General features: G+C 41.3%; 1 protein-coding gene across 2 annotated transcripts in view; it reads right to left on the bottom strand.

Moving 5' to 3' along the window:
- exoc4 (exocyst complex component 4) overlaps window positions 1-18980 on the bottom strand; it is a 111164-nt gene that overhangs the window by 30117 nt on the left and 62067 nt on the right. For both annotated transcript variants that reach the window (XM_023429175.2, XM_023429176.2), the window contains exons 12-13: window positions 9950-10052; window positions 8768-8884 (exon numbers count right to left, since the gene is read on the bottom strand). In XM_023429175.2, coding sequence (XP_023284943.1) covers window positions 8768-8884; window positions 9950-10052 — 220 coding nt within the window. The remainder of the gene's footprint in view (window positions 1-8767; window positions 8885-9949; window positions 10053-18980) is intronic.

The raw sequence follows: 18980 nt of genomic DNA, 5'->3' as shown, positions 1-18980 counted from the left end.
AAAGAAGTGGCTTCTTTTGGTGGAGTGAGTAAAAAGCAAAACACAGGGAATGACATTAATGCAGTAAAAGCGCATGGATGTAAACACTCAACTCCTCTGTGTTGCTGTATTCTGTTGGCTAAATGTGAAGCGTTATCCTGAGGTAGACAAAGGAAGATAAAAAGAGGAAATGTATTGTATTTACACTACTTGGACTATGTAATGTACATGCTGTGGGAATCGGAAAAGGCTCATGGATTTCCCCATTAAAATAGCGGGAGACCCCTCAAGGTTGTGTGGGGGGGGGGGGGGGGGGGGGGTCAGAGTGTTTAACCCCATGCTCCCTGCCATTTCACTCACACCCTGACCCCGAACCGCTGACTCGTGTAATGTCTCTGCCATGCCATTCACGTGTTTGATCAAGGGTTGCCAAAATAATACACACTCAGCAGTGTGTATACACAGCTGCAAACCCCCACGCATCAACGAGAACACATGCAACGATAACCTCTGTCTCCCCCTCTTTTCCCACACACACACACACACACACACACACACACACACACACACACACACACACAGGCTGTCCCTCTCCTGGGTAAAGGGGAGCTGGGCGTGAGTGGGACATTGTCTTGACAGATCATTCATCAAAGTCAGCGCAGAGCAGCACTTGGAAGACTCCCCTGACACTCACCGGATGGCCCTCATGCTTGTGCCAACTCAACCAAAACACATGCTTCTTCATATGTGTGCGCATGTGAGTGGGTTTGTATTAAAGTTTGTTTAAGCTCTGACAACTACGCAGTGTGCAGTTTGTCTTCTCAAGTGTTCATAATGCCACACACAAAAGAGGGCCCCCTGCCCCTCATGGGAATTAATTCAGTAAGATCAGGGCGACAATTTAAAATTCAGAATAAACTCCGAAATACGAGTACCTTATTTTCCTTTCAATAAATTTCCTTTTAATATTAAATGAATTTTAACCTCCCATAATTTATGTGCATGCATATTTACATCCTCACATGCACATACACACAAAAAACACAAACATAAATACAACTAAGCTCCTCATATTGAGCTGGAAGTCACCAATCAAGAGCTGTCACCTCTAATCACGTACAAGTAATCATCCCGCTGATGGACTGCAGTGTATATTATAACTATATACATTTGCATAACAAGCGAATCAATTACGTGTGTTTTTGGGTAAAATCTCAGGTATGTAATTTGAATCCTAGATGTCATTGTTGCTTGACTATCATTTAATGATCCATTTTCTGCTAAAGGTGAGATAATGAAAGTGAGAAGTGAGATAATGAAAAGCAAATAATGATGTACACATGGGCTTAGCTGTGATGCTCACAGTATTACATAAGAAACATGTTACTATGGAATAAACACAAGTAGCTTCGGGGTGGACAAAACTGGGTTAAAAAAAACACATCTTCTCTTTCACTTCCACCGTCATCACTTCCAATGCAAAGCTTAATCTAGTGTTTATAAGTGTTTTCATTGAGAAATGAGGAGCAATATGACACTTCCATACACACCCTGTTCATCACTCCAGAGTTTAGATTCACCATGTAATTCCTCAAGGTGACCAAAACTCCATTTTACTGCTCATCCCATGATGCTCTTCTACACTCGACGTTGTATCTGCTGGATGCGAGAGGGATGTCTTTCCTATTTCGTAAAATTATCTATCACTTACAATTTTCAATTATTATGAATTATTTATCACAACTGGGTTAGACCTTCAGTGGTGTGTGTGTGTGTGTGCGTGTGTGTGTGTGTGTGTGTGTGTGTGTGTGTATGTGTGTGTGTGTGTGTATGCGTGTGTGTGCATGTGTGTGTGTGAGCGAATAAAAGTTTGGATGAGAGAGTGAAAGAGAAATTATAATGTAGTTTAATGCATTCTGTGGGGGGTGCATGTTCCTCTCTGTGCCCCATTAGGCCCATCTGGAGCCATTGTATTGGCGCACATGCACACACGCACAGACACATGCGCAGGGATATACATACGCACGAAACAATGGGTGCACTCACAGCAACACAAAGACTGCTATTTGCAAATTCAGAGCATTAACTTGCCTCTAAAAATTCAAGCTGTAACTTTTATCAGGCGCCAACAGCCAAAACCTTCTTTCCTTCAAACCAACGGGCATGTTTGCGGTAGAGCTGACATTTCAACTTCTCTCTCTCTCTAACTCACTCACTCCAAAGGCAAAGATTATGTCTTGTTACACACAGAGACGCTGTCAGTGGTAGCACTGCATGGTGTGAACCTGTACCACCTTGAGCTGTAGCTGCTCAGACTGATTTCTTCACTCATTTAAATGTTCTCTCTGTCACTAAACACAGAGACAAGCAAACATGTTTGTGTATGTGTGTGTATATATATATATATATATATATATATATATAGCTGTATAGCTATTACGTTGACGTAAGTATATAAACAGTATAAACAAAGTACAGCTGTGTCACATTGGTGAGAAAGGAACATCTCCATGGTGGAGGCAGGTTGGAGGCTCAGGGCAGCTGGGCACGAGCCTCAGGAGTACATGTGTTTGGTGTGAGATAACCAGGCGAAGGTGGGTGGTGGGGAGTGTTACACCTCAAGCAATGAGGAAGGAGGCAGCACAGAAATAAGGTTTTGAGGTGAACAAGACTAAAAAATAGTCCGAATTTCTAAGGATTCAAGTCGATCTAGTAGAAAAAAAAAAAAAAAAAGTACTTCTTCTTGCACCAAAGCAAATAGTTTGTGAAACAACTCCTTATTACATACATAAGGAAATAAAGTATAGCATGTATAGCGTAGTATAGTATTATTATTCAAACACCAGATTTGCCCTTGTAAACCTCCTACGGATGTAAATATAGATCTGTATATTCAGAAACGTAGGAAACTGCACAAAAATCTTCTGGTCAATGATCCAATCAAAACCTTCACTGAGTGCTTTGGTGCATTTCATGTTCCAGTGTAACCATACAGTGACCCATTTTACAGAGCATGCATGCTCAGCAAACCTACCTGTGTAGATGAAGGTTATAATAATAAGACTAATTGATCAAATATAATGATTGAACATATTTAAAACGCTGGAGGATTGGTGACTGCAACTTCAATCATAATTAGGGAGATGGGTATGAAGGCAGAGCAGCCATGAAAAGTCAGGAAACTTTTTCTTTCATACAACAAACTCCTCTTGACCTTTTCAGAGCATGAAAGTCAATCTGAGCAGTTTGAGATACTGCACACCTTTAAGTTTAAGTAAGAGCATAAAATCAAATAACCTCTGGAAACCACCATGTTGTCTTTGTGATTACAACTTTTGTCTCTCTTGGTAGCAGAGGGGAAAGGAGATTGGAGGAACTCATTTCAAGTGCAGCCAAAACTGCTGTGAGTAAGTACGATATTGAGGTGCCTCCTTCCTTGATAATTCTTAACAGCTGTAAAATTGTCAACGAGATGCTTAGGCACGATCCATTTCATGACAGATAATGTAGTAGAGGGCTCCAGAAAACATTTGGACTAAATGAGAAAGCATTTAGATTATTTCTTTTACTGTGAACAGGCCTATTTTGGAAGAATTAAACTGGGTGCTGTGCAGTTTTGTTGAGATTTTTTTTTTTTTTCCAATAAACATGGGAATGGCTCTTGGTTTTGTTTCTGGTAATGTTAGCAGTGTGCGTCTCTCTGCCTGAGGATTGTGTATGTGTTTACCTCTGTGTACACAAACCACCCTAATGCCCCCCCCCACTTGTGTCCCAATCACAGGGCATGGCTGAGGCAGCTAACAGGTGTATTGTGTTGTGATTGCTGGATCTGTTGATGCGAGCTGGGAGTTGAGAGTGTCCTCAATAAAGACAAGCTGCCCCCTCCCCACGCTGTAATCCACTGTGCATGTGTGCGTGATGGTGGGGAGTGTGTGGGGGAGGGTGGGGGGCCGCGGGGAGCCAATCAACAGGAAGCGATCAGCCCCCCACAAATAAACATTGCCTACACATCATCACAAATAAAAAGGTCAGTGTCATTAAAGTTACTGGAGGTGGATGTGTGGGTGTGAGTGTATGTGTGTGCAAGTAAGACATGTGTACGCCTGTTTCCACCTTCCTCTCTCACAAAGCTACATGTGAATATGGAATTAAAAGGTCAACATCATTAGCAGGCCATTGGCAGCTGAACAGATCTGCAGTACAGCGAGCATTGTGGCAGCTGACAGTGAGTGAATGAAATCAGTCTTTATCTGGCTCCAGGACAAGTCAAATACATGCACGTATGAATAACAAGTGCGGGGACACTTAGTACACAAACACACACAGATGCAGATACAAAAGGACTAGTTAGCAGCTATTGTTTGGAGATACTGTGGACAAAGCTGAATGATACTTAGCTCAGAAGAGATGGCCTATGTGAAATGTAATTATGTCTCTGCCATGGTCTTGGCTGATGAAGTAAACAAGCACAACACAAACAATTTATCCACACTCACGGACTCTCTCACAAACCTAAGTGAACTGAGCATGCAGGTGATTCGACGGCATTGTCTTCAGGCCAGAGAAATGTGGTCACCTATTTGTTCTTTTGTCTCGTTGCACTTGTGTGAAGCTGCATGTGCATATTGTGTGTATGCTTGTATGTTAGTGTGTCACAAAGTGAGCGTGTAAAGGGGACATGGGGGGTTCTACTAAGATTAATGGAGCCAATCTCCAGAGCTATCCAGCAGAGTGACCATACCCTCCCTATCCTACTTTCTTCCTCCATTCCCCACCTCTCTCTCCCCTCTACCCCTTTCCCTCGATCTAACTCTAATTAAATGAATCAATCAGTGGCAACACCGAAGCTGGACAGATAGCATCACACTGCTAGGGCCAACAGCGTGTACGTTTGTGTTTTGGTACACTGTTGGATTCTAGCCCGTGAAGAACAGGGACGGAAAAGCAAGAAAGAAATGGGAAGAACAATGGTCACAACAGATAAAAGGTAGAGAACAACAAAGACATCAAGCAAGCAAGCAAGAAAGCCAGATATCAAATAAGCGAAAACATAAAGAAACATAAAGAAGCCTTCGATTTGTGCCTTGCTTGTCTTCCTCCTCTCTTTAACACCACTGCTCGTCGAGAGACTTATCAGCTCAGCCTATGCTATCACACAGACGCATGAATGGACGTTAACCTTTCCCACTGAACTATATACTGTCCCAGTCAGCCCTTATCTCATGCTCCTAGTGGACAATATATAGCTATAGTCAGGCTCATAATCGTATCATTATTATGTAATGTATGTACATGATATATATAAATGCAGTATCTGACACTGCTGGTGCCTAGTGATAGGAAAATCACTGCCCATATCAATATTACTTGTTAACCTAAGCTCAGACTGCATGTGTATTGCTTATTATGGGCTGTTTAAGCAAACCTAAGGCGTGATATTCACCTTGACTCCTGAACAGTGTTTCTACAAAGTCATTTTGTCTATTTCTACTGGTGAGATATCACTGACAAAGGGTCAAATGGTTCATATAACATATCTGTATTTAATAACATGGGTCAACTCCAAAAGTTAATGCTATGGAAACACATTCATAAATATTCTCTCCATGCTTCAAAAGTAGACCTGGGGTAAACCTATGCCATATCATATTGCTGAAGGTCAGAAAATAACATAAATATTATGTTGATAAAAATATGCAAATACTTTTTGTGTAGATAGAGCCACGCCTCTCTGTGTATACATGAGCCTTAAAAAAGTGTGCACTGGCATATGCTTGTGTTCTATTACATTTCTATTTGGCTCTGAACTCCTCAGCTCCATCCCAGAACATACCAAACTGCACATGCTAAACGCTAATGTCTTCCTCCAGCTCGAACTATTGCGCACATTAATGTGTGCTTCAGTGGCTGCAGAGAGCAGATGAGTCTATAAAATGTGCTCCCCTATGGTTTCCCGTATGGGGCTGCAGCCAAGGTGTATGAGAGAGTGTGTTTAATGTGGTGTAGCAATATTGAGCTCTCTCCCTCCTGTCAGCCACGCTGGTTTTGATGCCAACGGTGTGTGTCTCTCTCTGATAACACCTGGCACAGAAAGTATCATAGCACTTCAAGGGAGCACATACAGCACATGTGTGCGCACGAACATGCTGACACACGAATCTATGCATAGATATGTAGACACACATGGACACACAAAACAACATCTGCTCCATTATTGGAAAGTCTAGCAACCATTATATAGCACTGCCACTATAATCTTTAATTATCCATTGCAGTCACAGAGTTGGATAGATTCACCACCTGGCTGGTGAGAAGCTCCTGACATAAAGCGCTTTGTGCAAACCCGGTTCAAAAACCTACTTTAGTTTATACTCCCTGGATAAAAAGGTGTCAAGCCCCTTTATCAAAAGCTCTCATGACAACTAAGTGAATAAAACTACACACTGAGGAAGAGAGCGGTCTGTCATAACAGTGACACTGTGGATGAAGGCCATCAAAGAAAACAGTGGGAAGGCTCTCAAATTGGGGACCAAAAATACAACCACACACAGGTAGCAAAACAGACTCACATGGCTACAAATACACACATGAAAAAGTACCACAAACACACAAATACCAATCCTGACCCTTGAATGTGAATGGCAGGAGAAGAAGAGCGGAAGGCTCTTTTATTTAGCCCAATTAAAAAAGGCAAAAAGCCCAAACAAAAGGAGTGCTTTATTGCACTCCCCACTATCAGCAGAAAAGCTCATTAGCCACAGCAGCATAATTAGCAAGATGCTGCACTCCTCGTTAAGGAGGGGCCTGAGCCGTAAACAAACCCTGCTGAACTCCAAACGCCCACGGTCTCTCTCTCTGTAATGAACTGCCACCGCTGTTCCCTCCCTGTGAGAGAACCAGGCACACAGACAGGAAGCCTCTGACAGAAACAAACACACCACAAAACACACAAAAAAAGAAAACCCATACACACACACACGCACGCACGCATCCACACGCACCCATACGCGCCCATACGCACACACACGCGCACACACACACACACACACACACACACACACACACACACACACACACACACACACTCTCTGAATAACACACTTCTAAGGTCTGCTACACAAGCACTCACAATACAAACAAGCTACCTCTCTGGGACACTGTTTTTCATGATAACTGCATGGAAAAACACACACACACACACACACACACGTACGCACGCACGCACACACACACACACACATACACTCACACACACCAAAAAAAATATATGCATGTGCAACATACATTTTTACTATATTGTAGACAGAGAGAGTTGCACTCCATCAAATATCAAGAATATCTGACAGCTGAGACATACAAAAATCTTGCCAACTGCCTGGATCTTGACTTTGGCACTACTGTAATCCTCAACCTGCCATGAGCCTGTCTTGAATATGACAGGCTGCCAAAATCAGCAAGATGAGTCTGTGGTTAAATGTGGTTCAATCAATATGAGTTCATTTTCTGTGTTTTTAGTGCTTAGTTACATTTAGCAGTTTTAATTTACACTGTTTCTTTGGATAAAAAATTTCAAATGTAATTTTGAGCAGCACAGATGAAATTTCATTCACTTCCATTCATTGGGGTGGCAGCATACATTTCAGAGGTGGATATCTCAAAACATCAGCACACACAAAAACCAAAACCTGCATTGCCAAATACCCTAAGGGATATGGTAGGAAATATGTTTTTAGTGTTATTTTAGTTAACTCGATCGTTTTCAAGGGAACCAATGAACAGACACATACACAGACAGATGTACTTGCACACACATACACCATACACACAGCTGGCACCAAATTGAAAGACTTCCCTACGATAAGTAAAAGCACAGTGAACCTGTAACCAGAGTGGCCATGCAGTGACACAATCATGGAGTGTGTGTCATGTGCGGTTTGAAAGTGAACTTCTCTGGATAGGTCAGCAATCACAGACTTACCTTCTGTACAAAATGGCCCTGGGAGAAAGAGAATGGTAGAAACGTAGGTGTGTGTGTGTGTGTGTGTGTGTGTGTGTGTGTGTGTGTGTGTGTGTGTGTGTGTGGTAACTAATGTAACCACCAGTTACTAACAGCTACAAACTCAAGCACTATTTCAGCCACAATTATGATGCTGTGAAATAGGTGGCAGGGTGGGAATAGTGATCTGAAAAAGAAACAGAGAGGGTGAGAGAGTGTGTGTGTGTGTGCGTGTGTGTGTGTGTGTGTGTGTGTGTGTGTGTGTGTGTGTGCGTGTATGTGTTTGTGTGTGTTCGCCTGCCCATGAACCCCACAGAGATCACAGAAAACTGCAGGGTGAGTGTACTCAAGAGAGCCCTCCTCCACTGAACAGGGGTGTAAAGGGGAAACGGGGGGGAAACAAACAGGTAGTGTGACTGCTGAAGTCTCTCTAACTGGTCACACGTGGATATGCTACAAACGTATGTGTCTGAACCTGTGTCAACAAAAATCTGTTGAATTTAAATTAAGGAGACTCCTCAAAGCATGAACTGGTAGTAAATAGAGAATATGACTTGAGGACACGTTGTTAACACTTGCACAATAAATGTCCATTCCCAAAGTAATACGAGGGTGAAGCTTGTGATGGCCACTTTTTTTGAGCAGGCTCTTGATTCAACTCTATGGTCATTTCTGAGGCCATGTTTTGTGATGTTGGACTGAACTTCCTTATATTGTGCAGGTGTTTATTAAAATTCATTCCCTCCATGCAAGTATATAATTTGTGTTTTGAATATTTTGGATGTTCCGCACCTGCAGCAGAGGTCTCTGGACACCCAGAACCTTCATGGTATCAGCGCTGGCAAGGATCTTCAAGGGGTCGGATGCCTTGCTCACTGCCTCAATTTCCTTGTTGATCTCTGTTCGCACCTAATGGTTCAGTGAAAACAGTATACATTAAATGGGTAAGAGACAGCAGGACCACACGCACCAATCTGTTTTCCATTGGGAGTCAAGCAACAGTAATCCAGCTTTCTCTGAAAGAACAACTCATTTGTTTATTGCCTTGTATTTTCCTTTTTTCCTTTTTCTGAGTATTTGTCTTAGTTTGGATTTGACACTTCCTGTAGGTGAAAATATTCCCATCACTCACTGTAATTCAAAACAGTTTCCTGTATTTCATGTAAAACATTGCTTGGTTCCAGATGGCTGCCTGGGTAAAACATGCTGCTTAAACAAAAGTTTAAAAAAAGTAAATAGTTCTTGTTAAAACTTGAGGGTCAAAAATTTGCAGAATTACAATTGTATTTGTACATACAGAGGCTTTACATTTGTTTGACTAAGAAAAACAGACCAAACAACATATGAAAAGATGCTGATTCTTTCAGGGTTTTATGTTATAAAGAAATCTATAAAATTCATATATATTATATTTATATAGATATAATTGTATCCATGTACGGGCACACAGGAAGTTATCTGTCTTCTGGCCATTCAGGTGGCCAGATATGTGGAACGACACACTTGGAAATTAAAGTGTAGTGGGTAAGAACAGCTATTTTATTAAGGTAATACTGAGAAGATTAAATAATACAATGGTCCCCAGCAGTACTGCCATTGTGTTATTCAGCTCTATCAGTTTGGAGAAACCCTGAAGGGCTACAATAGAACATTCAATAGATTTTCAAGACAAGGACCCCGACAATTGTGTCAGCGGAATTTTTTTTTGTATCTCACATACTGCAAAAGGTTCCAGATATTAAGTCACAAGAACAGACTGTGACTTTCTATAACTGATTATTAAAATATGTTTTCTTAACATAAAATGAGAACCAATGTGTTTTACAGTGTTTCCAGTGTTCCATAGCTGAGGTTTTTAATATGTAGAATTTTATTCTCTTGGAAAGCTCCCATGTTCCACTAAAGCATTGCTTTGAATGCTGGTATACCACTCTGTCAGACAGTATAACGCCGCCAATCTGCCATTTCACTAACCTGGTTGAGAAACAGATCGTTGATGTAGTAAGTGAGGAAAGCTCGGAGCTGGCACTGCTTGGCCTGGCCTGGCCCCATGTTCATCTCTATTTCCTGAATGAACCTGGGTGGAACAGTCAAGACAAACACATATTAGAAAAGCGAGGACACATAACACCAGCTGTGAATGGAGGCTAATTCACCACTTACATGTCTGAATATTATCACAGGAGCAATGAGACACAGATTTGTGACCAGCAACATAGTAACTTTGCATCAATGGGTCCAGCACTGCCTGGAAGCGTAAGATCTGCTGTGGGAAGTCCTTTTGGAAAGCTTAGTGCATCTCACATTGTGCCTTTGAGCAGATAAAAGTACTCCAGTGGAGCTGCTCAGTGCCATTAGTGCAGACTTTAGTTATACTAGGCAACTCTCAGATGTGAGTGTGTCCAACAGTAGTGAATGTGTAAAACCAAACTTGTCTGTAAAGGAAAGCCATACAATTCTATACTGCAAAATAACTGCAAATACTAAAGCTGCTTACAGTGTTAATGATACAAAAATGATCCGAGCTACTGTACGGACAGTCTGTGAATTCTCCCAGGAAGCTGGTGTCTGGTTGGTCAGATAGGGTCAGACAGTTATGTATGGGTTGGTGGAGGCACATGCACACCTCGTTTGTCAGAAAATCATTGGTCACTGGCCTTGTCTCACACACACCGCTGGGCAAACCATGCAACAGTGAGTGCCCTCTCAAGCGCTCAGCACATATAAATGCACAAATAAATCAAAATCCTCACAAAAGAATTCTTTGACCTACAGAACCTGTAATATATATGACCTAAACTTATAGAAAAGAGCGACAGAGAGAGTACAATGAAAAGGAAAAAGAAAAATGCTTTATGTGAGAAAATCATGAAAAACTGAGAATAGAAGCTGAAGATAATACAGGGGTGAAGCTACAAAGATGACTCGAGATGGAAATCTAATTGGACATGGCCACCTGTAAAAAGCAGGATAAGACTCCATTGCTTGGAAACAGTGTTTGTGCTCTAGTAATGTGAAGTGGAATTTAGAACCAGGACACTGCAGCATTGCAGACAACCAGGGACACAGTCTATGCAAGAACTATAGATCAGTGGAGGTGGATGATTGATTAAGTTAAGCTTGCATGTACATACACACACAAATACATGCATGCACAGGCACACATTAAAACACTTTCAGACAAAAACACAAAAGGAGCATAAGCTGTACAATCACACTGCTCAGCATGTGTACCCAATTAGTCTGCAAGACCAGAGACGTAAGTGTGTGCTTACACCTCAGCCTGAGTGTGTGCGCGTGTGTGGATACGCGCATCCTTGTGTCAGAGTGGGCAAGAGAAAGACAGAAGGAGTAAGGAACCTAAACCTATTCTAAATCCCTCATTGATTCCCACTGAAACGCTACCACAATAGAAAGTTAAGTAGGAGAAACTCTTCTGTGGCCTCATTAAAACCGTCAAGCTTGCAAAACAATGGGGGGCCAGATATACAGCTTCTCTGTATGAATATGTAGAAAGTACAACTCAAACAACCCTTCTTTACAAAAAAAAAATACAACTTCTGCTGACAACTTCATTTCCAGAAATCGATCTTAGGACAAAAGTTGCCAGTTTAAACGTGTGCCGTGTTGTTCTGAGATCCATCTCGTGCTGTCATTATTGTCATTGTTTCAATACAAGTGTCAGGATGATGGATCTTCAAGTTAGCGTGTGAGCACAGATGGATTTTTGTAGGCAGGGGTGATAACGTTTGAGTAATGTAGCAGGGACGAGGCAGTAAAACGGCTTTGTCTATCCAGACGGCCATCTGGAGCAGAGCCGCAGGCCCCTTCACGAGGCTATTGAACCCATGGGTGTTTGAAGGAAGCCAAGGTAACTGGGCTAAAAGCACTGTTGGGGCTCACAATGCTGAGAAAAACCCAGAGAGCACATATCAGCAAATTTACATTTTAAGGCCGTAAGTTTAGTGACAACATGCATTAACCCGAGTGTTCTGTGAGAGGATTCAGAGAAATCATTTGGAATATAGAGTGGTGAGGCTAGTTAAAATGCAAATGGATAAATAACATGGGGCAAAGCACGGCAGAGCTTAAAGATTTCCAAACGGAAAATCTCTCCCAACTCATTATCATTACAACCACATCTTCCAAACGTCTGCCTCGCTGATGGCATGACATACTCTATAGAGAATAACTGCTTCTGGTGACGATGATGGTGTTGATAACAAATGACACCAAACAAGTTAACACACACAAACAAGCAAGGACACACACACATTCAAAAGCCATCAACTTCATTAACTCAAATCCAAATGAATCACAAACCACCAAAACTCAGAAGAGCACAATCTTTGCAGGCTGTGCTGCACAAGGCCATTTGCAGAAAACCGTACTCTGAGCAAAAACTCCTACACAAAAACACGGTGAGACGGCCTGACCTCTCACCGAAGAATGACAGCCAGCCTTGTTTCATCTCTCAAGGCTACAACTGAGCTTGACTTTACACTGGTCTAAATTGACATTCTCACCAGTTATCATGAGCTCCTGCACGATACATCAGAAAAGGAGCTGCTTTGATAGCTTCTCAACTTGTCTGGCTAGAATTCTTTCTAAATTAGTCATAGAAAAAGTTTTTTTTTTCCTTGAACAAGTCTGAAGTCTCTGTATCTTCAATAATCAAATCATATTTCATGCATGCTTTAAAAGAAATGTAACACCTTTTTATAAGAGCACGTAACATCCTTCAAGCACTGTTATTGTTAATGGAATACATGTCCCTGTAAATTTGCAACGGTAAAGACAATCCTCTTTACAGGCATGCAATATTACATAAGAGCAAATTTAATGGCAGACAAACCCATAGATGGTGCTGCTTCCTTAAATAGTCTCCATTTATTTGAAAAGCCACAAAATCACAAAAACCACAAAAATTGGTGTCCTCTTCGTCTTATGAGGCTGTGATAATTGGACCCGATGTGATGTTAACAATGTCAGTTTCATTTTCAGGTGACAACAAAACACACCAGTCAAGCATATGGCAGCTGTACGCAGCAGAGGTGTCAGCCAAGTCACTGAGGAGACGCTGTGGAAGCGCTACAGAGACACAGCGGCAACAACACAGCGTGGACTCGCCCCTGTGTGTGAAATCTTAGTGGCCTTAAATAATCTGCTTATCTACCCTTTCACACACACTATTTCCAACTGGCCTGAAAATAATGTGGCAGACATTTACACACACACTGGCATGCAGCAAAGGTTGTAGTGGCAGGCATCAATTACAAGTAGGGAATCAGAATTAAATCATTAAAAGGACAACAAGATCAACGCCAATCATGGGAACAATGAATACATAGATAATAACATATCAAAACTAACAATCAAACCATTTGCTCAGTGAGACTAAAGCAGCGCAGGCTTTAGTGTAGGCCCTCCAGCAAAAGGACAAATCTGTCAACTAACAGGTCACCCTACTGCCCTAACACACTATATATACATATGTGTGTGTGTGTGTGTGTGTGTGTGTGTGTGTGTGTGTGTGTGTGTGTGTGTATGTATTATATTGCATTACTAATTCAACCAAATTAGTAATACAATATTAGCAATTTAACCAAATACCACAAGATAAGTACAGCGCAGCAACACGGTTCCAAGTGAAAGCTACCCATAATCCAAGGCAGTACAAGTCTGTGAGCTCCAGAGGATCTACAATGTGAACAGAAAGAGGACTGATACTCCATTGGAGCTGCAGTGGATCAAATGAACTCACAATATGAATGCAAAAAAACTGCAGTCCCTTTTCTGTTGGTCCACATCATTTTACAAGTAAATATTGCCAAAATCAGAAAAGAGATAAGAGGGTTGAAACCGGCTGACACTAGGCAGAATGCAAATAGCCTATAACATGGTCTAGCCATATAGCAGGTTCTGACCTAGTCTTGCTCTTATGTGAAAGTAAACAAAGCATGTTTAGGTTTTGTAGTGTTAGTATGACGAAGGACTAGAATAACTCTGGGCTTTTGAAAATTGTGATAAGAAGTTCTGGCTGTATTATGAGTTTCTTTGGGCAAATGTTTATTCAATTGATCAAGGGAAGAACTGGTAGATTAATCAGTGATGAAAATAAACCCTAGTTCAAGCCCTACATTTAATACAGTAAATCATTGTCGGTTTTCCATCATTCTCATTGAGAAATAGTTCAACTTTTACAAATTCAGTATTAAAAAGGTATAAATTTATGAAAAGATCTTAAGAAACGGACAGATTTTTCCTGTTGCTAGGGTTCAGATTAAGAATTTCCTCACAGAAGATTGTCATTTCTTAACCACTGGAAGAACAACTGCATTGACCGAGCAAACGCAAAACTTAACCTGAATCACTTTGTCTATCTAGACGACTACAGACTCCAGAAGGCAGCAGAGTTCACACACAAAGTCCACATCTTCCTCTTCTACCTATTCATCTACCTATTCACTACTAATCCCACAGATGCCATCATTCACCACACACACACTCAAACACATGCATATGCACAGGCAGACTTACAAAAACACACACTCAGACTGATATTCAAATTCAAAAGGAGTGTAGCATAGCATCCCCCTACTCCCCCCCTTAGGTTTTGTTGTCTCCTCTGGAACCAACATGGCTGCACCAGTCGCACTCCAAACCCAGTTTCTTAGCAGCAACTGCCAATGATTGCACTTGACAGCATGTAATTATCTGTCATTAGGAAACAGATGTCAGAGCCTAGGGTCTGGAGCTGGATAATTGTAGATGCCATGCCCTATGTGCATGTATGTCGAGAAATAACACTCCTGAATGGCATTAAATGTATTTATACCAACAGGGATTTGGCTAATGAGCGAATGCGCTGCATTCTAATGGCTCTCTGATTATTCACAGAAAGACAAAGTTTGATTTTTTAAGATAGCTAAAACAAATGAGAACAGACAGGGACAAAGATGTTTTATAGCAGCAGCTCTGAATTCATTTCCCGCTGGAAACTAAACCTAAGGTAACAAATGCTTCTTTAAATGGAAAGGGTTGGGATCCCATCATCCATCTTTATCTGCAGCTGCAGCGTAATGATGCCGAAAGAGAAATGGGATAAAGACAAAGATTTAAGAAAGACAGCAGAATAAGAGTGTGCTAAGATCGATTAGAGACTCAGCATTTTTAAATCTCCCAGAATTCCCTTCAGGCACGAATCTATCAGCTATGGTGCATTCTGATTTCGTTGCCCGGAGAGGAAGGCTTGATCTGTAAAGACCTGTCACACACCAAGGACAGGACACGCTGAACCTCTACCAAGTGAGAGGGGAGGAGGGAGAGTGAGCGCTGGTGTGTGTACATACTAAATAAGTCTGTCTTTGTCACACGCACACACACACACACACACACGCACGCACACACACCCACACACACACACACACTCATAGACTAACATACAAATGTACAGTCACATCAATACACCACATCCAGTGACACTTTAGGGGACTTATCTATATGCAATTATTCTTACTCACAGCGCTCCCCAGTCACTTCAGGAGGATTTCGAAGTCATAAAAGAATTTTAATGGATGGGGACACTTTATTGGTTTTATGGCACAACCAACATTAGCTTTCATTCCAACGGATCACACAATAAATGCCAGAATGGCAGCTTTTAATTGTTATCCAACTGCTCATCCGATATTGATTCTCGGGGAATATTACACACTCCAATACACACCACTCACTTATTCCTACAGCAGTGTTAAATTAATGAAGTCTCATCCGAGAATATAAAGACCTACTCGTGAGATTTCAAAGCACATAGTTGTAGCACTGCATTAAAGAATGAGAAAATTGAAAAGATGGATGAGGAAAAAACACATTCTGAATGGCTACTGGCTTGATCCAGAACATCTTTTTATCTGCAAGATATATTGCTAAAAAATCTGACTTCTAAGTCCTTCTGCAATTTTCACCACTCCCACTGGATGGCACTGTGTCAGCTTTCTCTACAAGCTCAGGCTGCACGACCAGTTGACTGACTGACTTTTTTTTTTTTTTTTTTATATTATAAATGGTTTTGAGGAAGAATTAAGATTCCAGTTGGTGTGTATTATTTGAAACCTGTACAGGATTTGTTTGGGTGTGTGTATGTGAGTAAGTAAGAGAGGGTATGTTTTGATGCAACAGTACTGTGTGTGATTAAGTGTGTTTTTTCATCAGTGCCTGGTGAAATGCGTATGGTCTTCCCACACACCGCCCACGCCTCTGCTAGACTCCCTGCTGTTTATACCCTGTTTTTGCCCCCAATGCTGCATCACATACACTATAGCCTTTCTGTGTGATTGCACAAGTGTGTGATCATGTATGTGTGTGTGTGTGTGTGTGTGTGTCTGTCTGTATACACATGAGGGTATGAGCATGTGTTTGTGTAAGACAACAAAAGAGAAAGAGAGAGAGAGGAGTGCGATGGGAAGGTGCAAAGATGCATTATGTAAATGTGAGTCCACATGCCTTCAGCAGCAGGCATGAATGGGATTCATAATCAGGAGAGAGTGAGCCTAATAGGACATAAGAGAGGACCATCCTCCTCTAACATTGCTGTAGATGGACTCTGTATAGACCACAATGGATGACAGACAGAATGGTCTGTCACTGTGGATAATCCATCAATGTTAATTGTTCCCCATTATTTCAACTTGACCCTACCACATATAAAGACAAATAAGAAGATCAACTGTTGATTCATATAAGAGCTTGGCTTGGCTTCTACATACACAGAGCGGGAGCAGAGTCAAACTCATGATCAAGACAGTGGTACAAAAACTTTATCACAATGTTCTATCTGGAAATGATATATCAGCAAACAATTCCTAAAGTTCTTTGTGGACTATGTGGACTATAGGGACACTTCCTCCTTGGTCTCCATTTACAGGGGCAAATCTACCTAAAAACAGAATTTATGTTTGAAACATTGGGTAAATATCTACAAACATCCATATGGTAACTGTTGAGTATTTAGATCTCAATAGATAATCATGAGACATTTTTGGAGTTGATGACAATACAATTGGCTCATGGTATTTTTGTATGTAAATAAGGCCATTTAACAGAAGACAGTCAGAAAAGCACAGGTATAAATATCTAAATTAGTGATGGCTGAATTCCATTTAGATTCTCAGTTTTAGGGTCCTGGTTCACAGCTTAGTGGGACTTTAATAGAATAGAGTCATCACTAATCTTATCAGTTACACCTGTGCTTTTCCTTGTCAAAGATTTAAAAACTGTATCTCTCTAGAGTCATTACTCTACCTCTGCCAGACTGTAAAAATGGAACGAATTAATAAAAATAGACATGAAGACTGGCAACACTGATATCAAGGAGGCCATGCCCCTTAAGTAACCCAACAAGCAGTGCATCTAGACTCAAGGGATTTAACTCAAGGGAGCATTGAGTGAACACGTAGGTTTATCAGGAACAGTATGCACTGAAAGCACTGTAAATCTGCAGAACATACAGAAATGCTACAGTGTAAAAAAAGGGCAAATACAGGAAAATCAGTGTGATGTTCATTAGTGGTTATCTGGGCTTAACATAACGGTAAGTAGGTGTATATCTGTATATCTGCAACAGATGTTCATTCTGTGTGTGTGTGTGTGTGTGTGTGTGTGAGTGTTTGTATCCACACATGTATTGCTTGCATGCACATTTATGTCTCTGCACCTATTTCTATCAATGTGTGTGTGTGTACTGGCCCGTCACAGTGTGGTGCAGACCAATTAAAACGGGGGAGATTGATGACCAGGGGCTCTGAGTAGCAGCAGCAGCAGTAGCGGTAGCAGACAGCTGCTTCCTGCAGACAACAGGAAATGAGATGGCCTTGTTTAGCTGACGCTGCCAACACCAACACCGCAGAGCCTCAAAGACAAATCACCACCTTACTGCTGCTACTTGCCTACTCCTCCATCTTCCTACAGCGTGCTCTCCACCCTCCGTCTCTTTATCTCTCTCTAATTCCACCCAAGACTATCTTTCTCATTAGTCTTTTCTCTAAGAGTAATGTAGTCAAGGTATATTCAGTTAATACAGTGCAGATGCTAAGTATAGACGTGCACAGATAGATGCTACCTCTATTCTTTGATCCTATGGTGACATGTAAAGCCTTTAGTCATCAATAACTTGACTTTTATGGCATGTGAGTCAACTTCACTCCAGAAGAAATGTGAGGTAATGGGGATCAATCATGTAGTCAGCTCCATTAAGTAGAAGCAATGTATTATTATTAAGTGAATTCACGTTTAGCTGACTTGCTCAATGACAACAGAATGCACGTGAATTATAGTTTACTGGTGAATCATCGTCTACTGCCCATTTTTAAAATATTGGATTCACAGTTGTGTATGTATGATGGGCGTATCCAGCACTGCAAGAATCCCCCACTCCAATGAAACTTAGTTTCAAAGACACGCACTTTCCCTGGCATGTTGCCTAAGGCAAGAAAATCATAGCAGCAGGGGTACAAACCTGTCCACTGCTGGTTCATTCCCATTCACAACAGCCTCCAAATTTTCAGTGGACCGGATCTTTTTATTTCTGAAGGTTTGTCACTTAAGTATGAATTTTATATAATGGCCTGTCTCTGCTGTCAACTGAATGGTAAGTACTAAGATTTCTGGAATAATAATGGACTCACAGCTTTACCAGAGAGGCTGTAATGGGTGGTGAAGATCAGTTATTATGACACAAAGAAGTAGGAGTATCAAAGAGTGGAGACAATTATATGCTACCTAATATGAAGTCTTGATTTGTCTTAATGTTATATGCTCTTGAGTTTAGACTTTTCAATCAATCAACCCCCGATTCTGCATTAATCATACAAATAAGGAAGTTTTGTGTAGACCTGTGGAACACAACTGCCATCGATTTTTAATAACAGCTAATTGTTGCAAATTCTGGTTTTCCTTTTCATTTACTGTCTTGTGAACAGAGGGGGGCTATGGGCTGCAGGGGGGG

Source organism: Seriola lalandi, unplaced genomic scaffold, assembly GCF_002814215.2.
Source record: "Seriola lalandi dorsalis isolate HSWRI2012SDOR001 ecotype SW California unplaced genomic scaffold, Sedor1 jcf7180002054889, whole genome shotgun sequence".
In the NCBI taxonomy this organism is placed as follows: domain Eukaryota; kingdom Metazoa; phylum Chordata; class Actinopteri; order Carangiformes; family Carangidae; genus Seriola; species Seriola lalandi.
The sequence above is the reverse complement of the archived record's forward strand: the minus strand, read 5'-3'. Positions and strand labels throughout refer to the sequence as shown.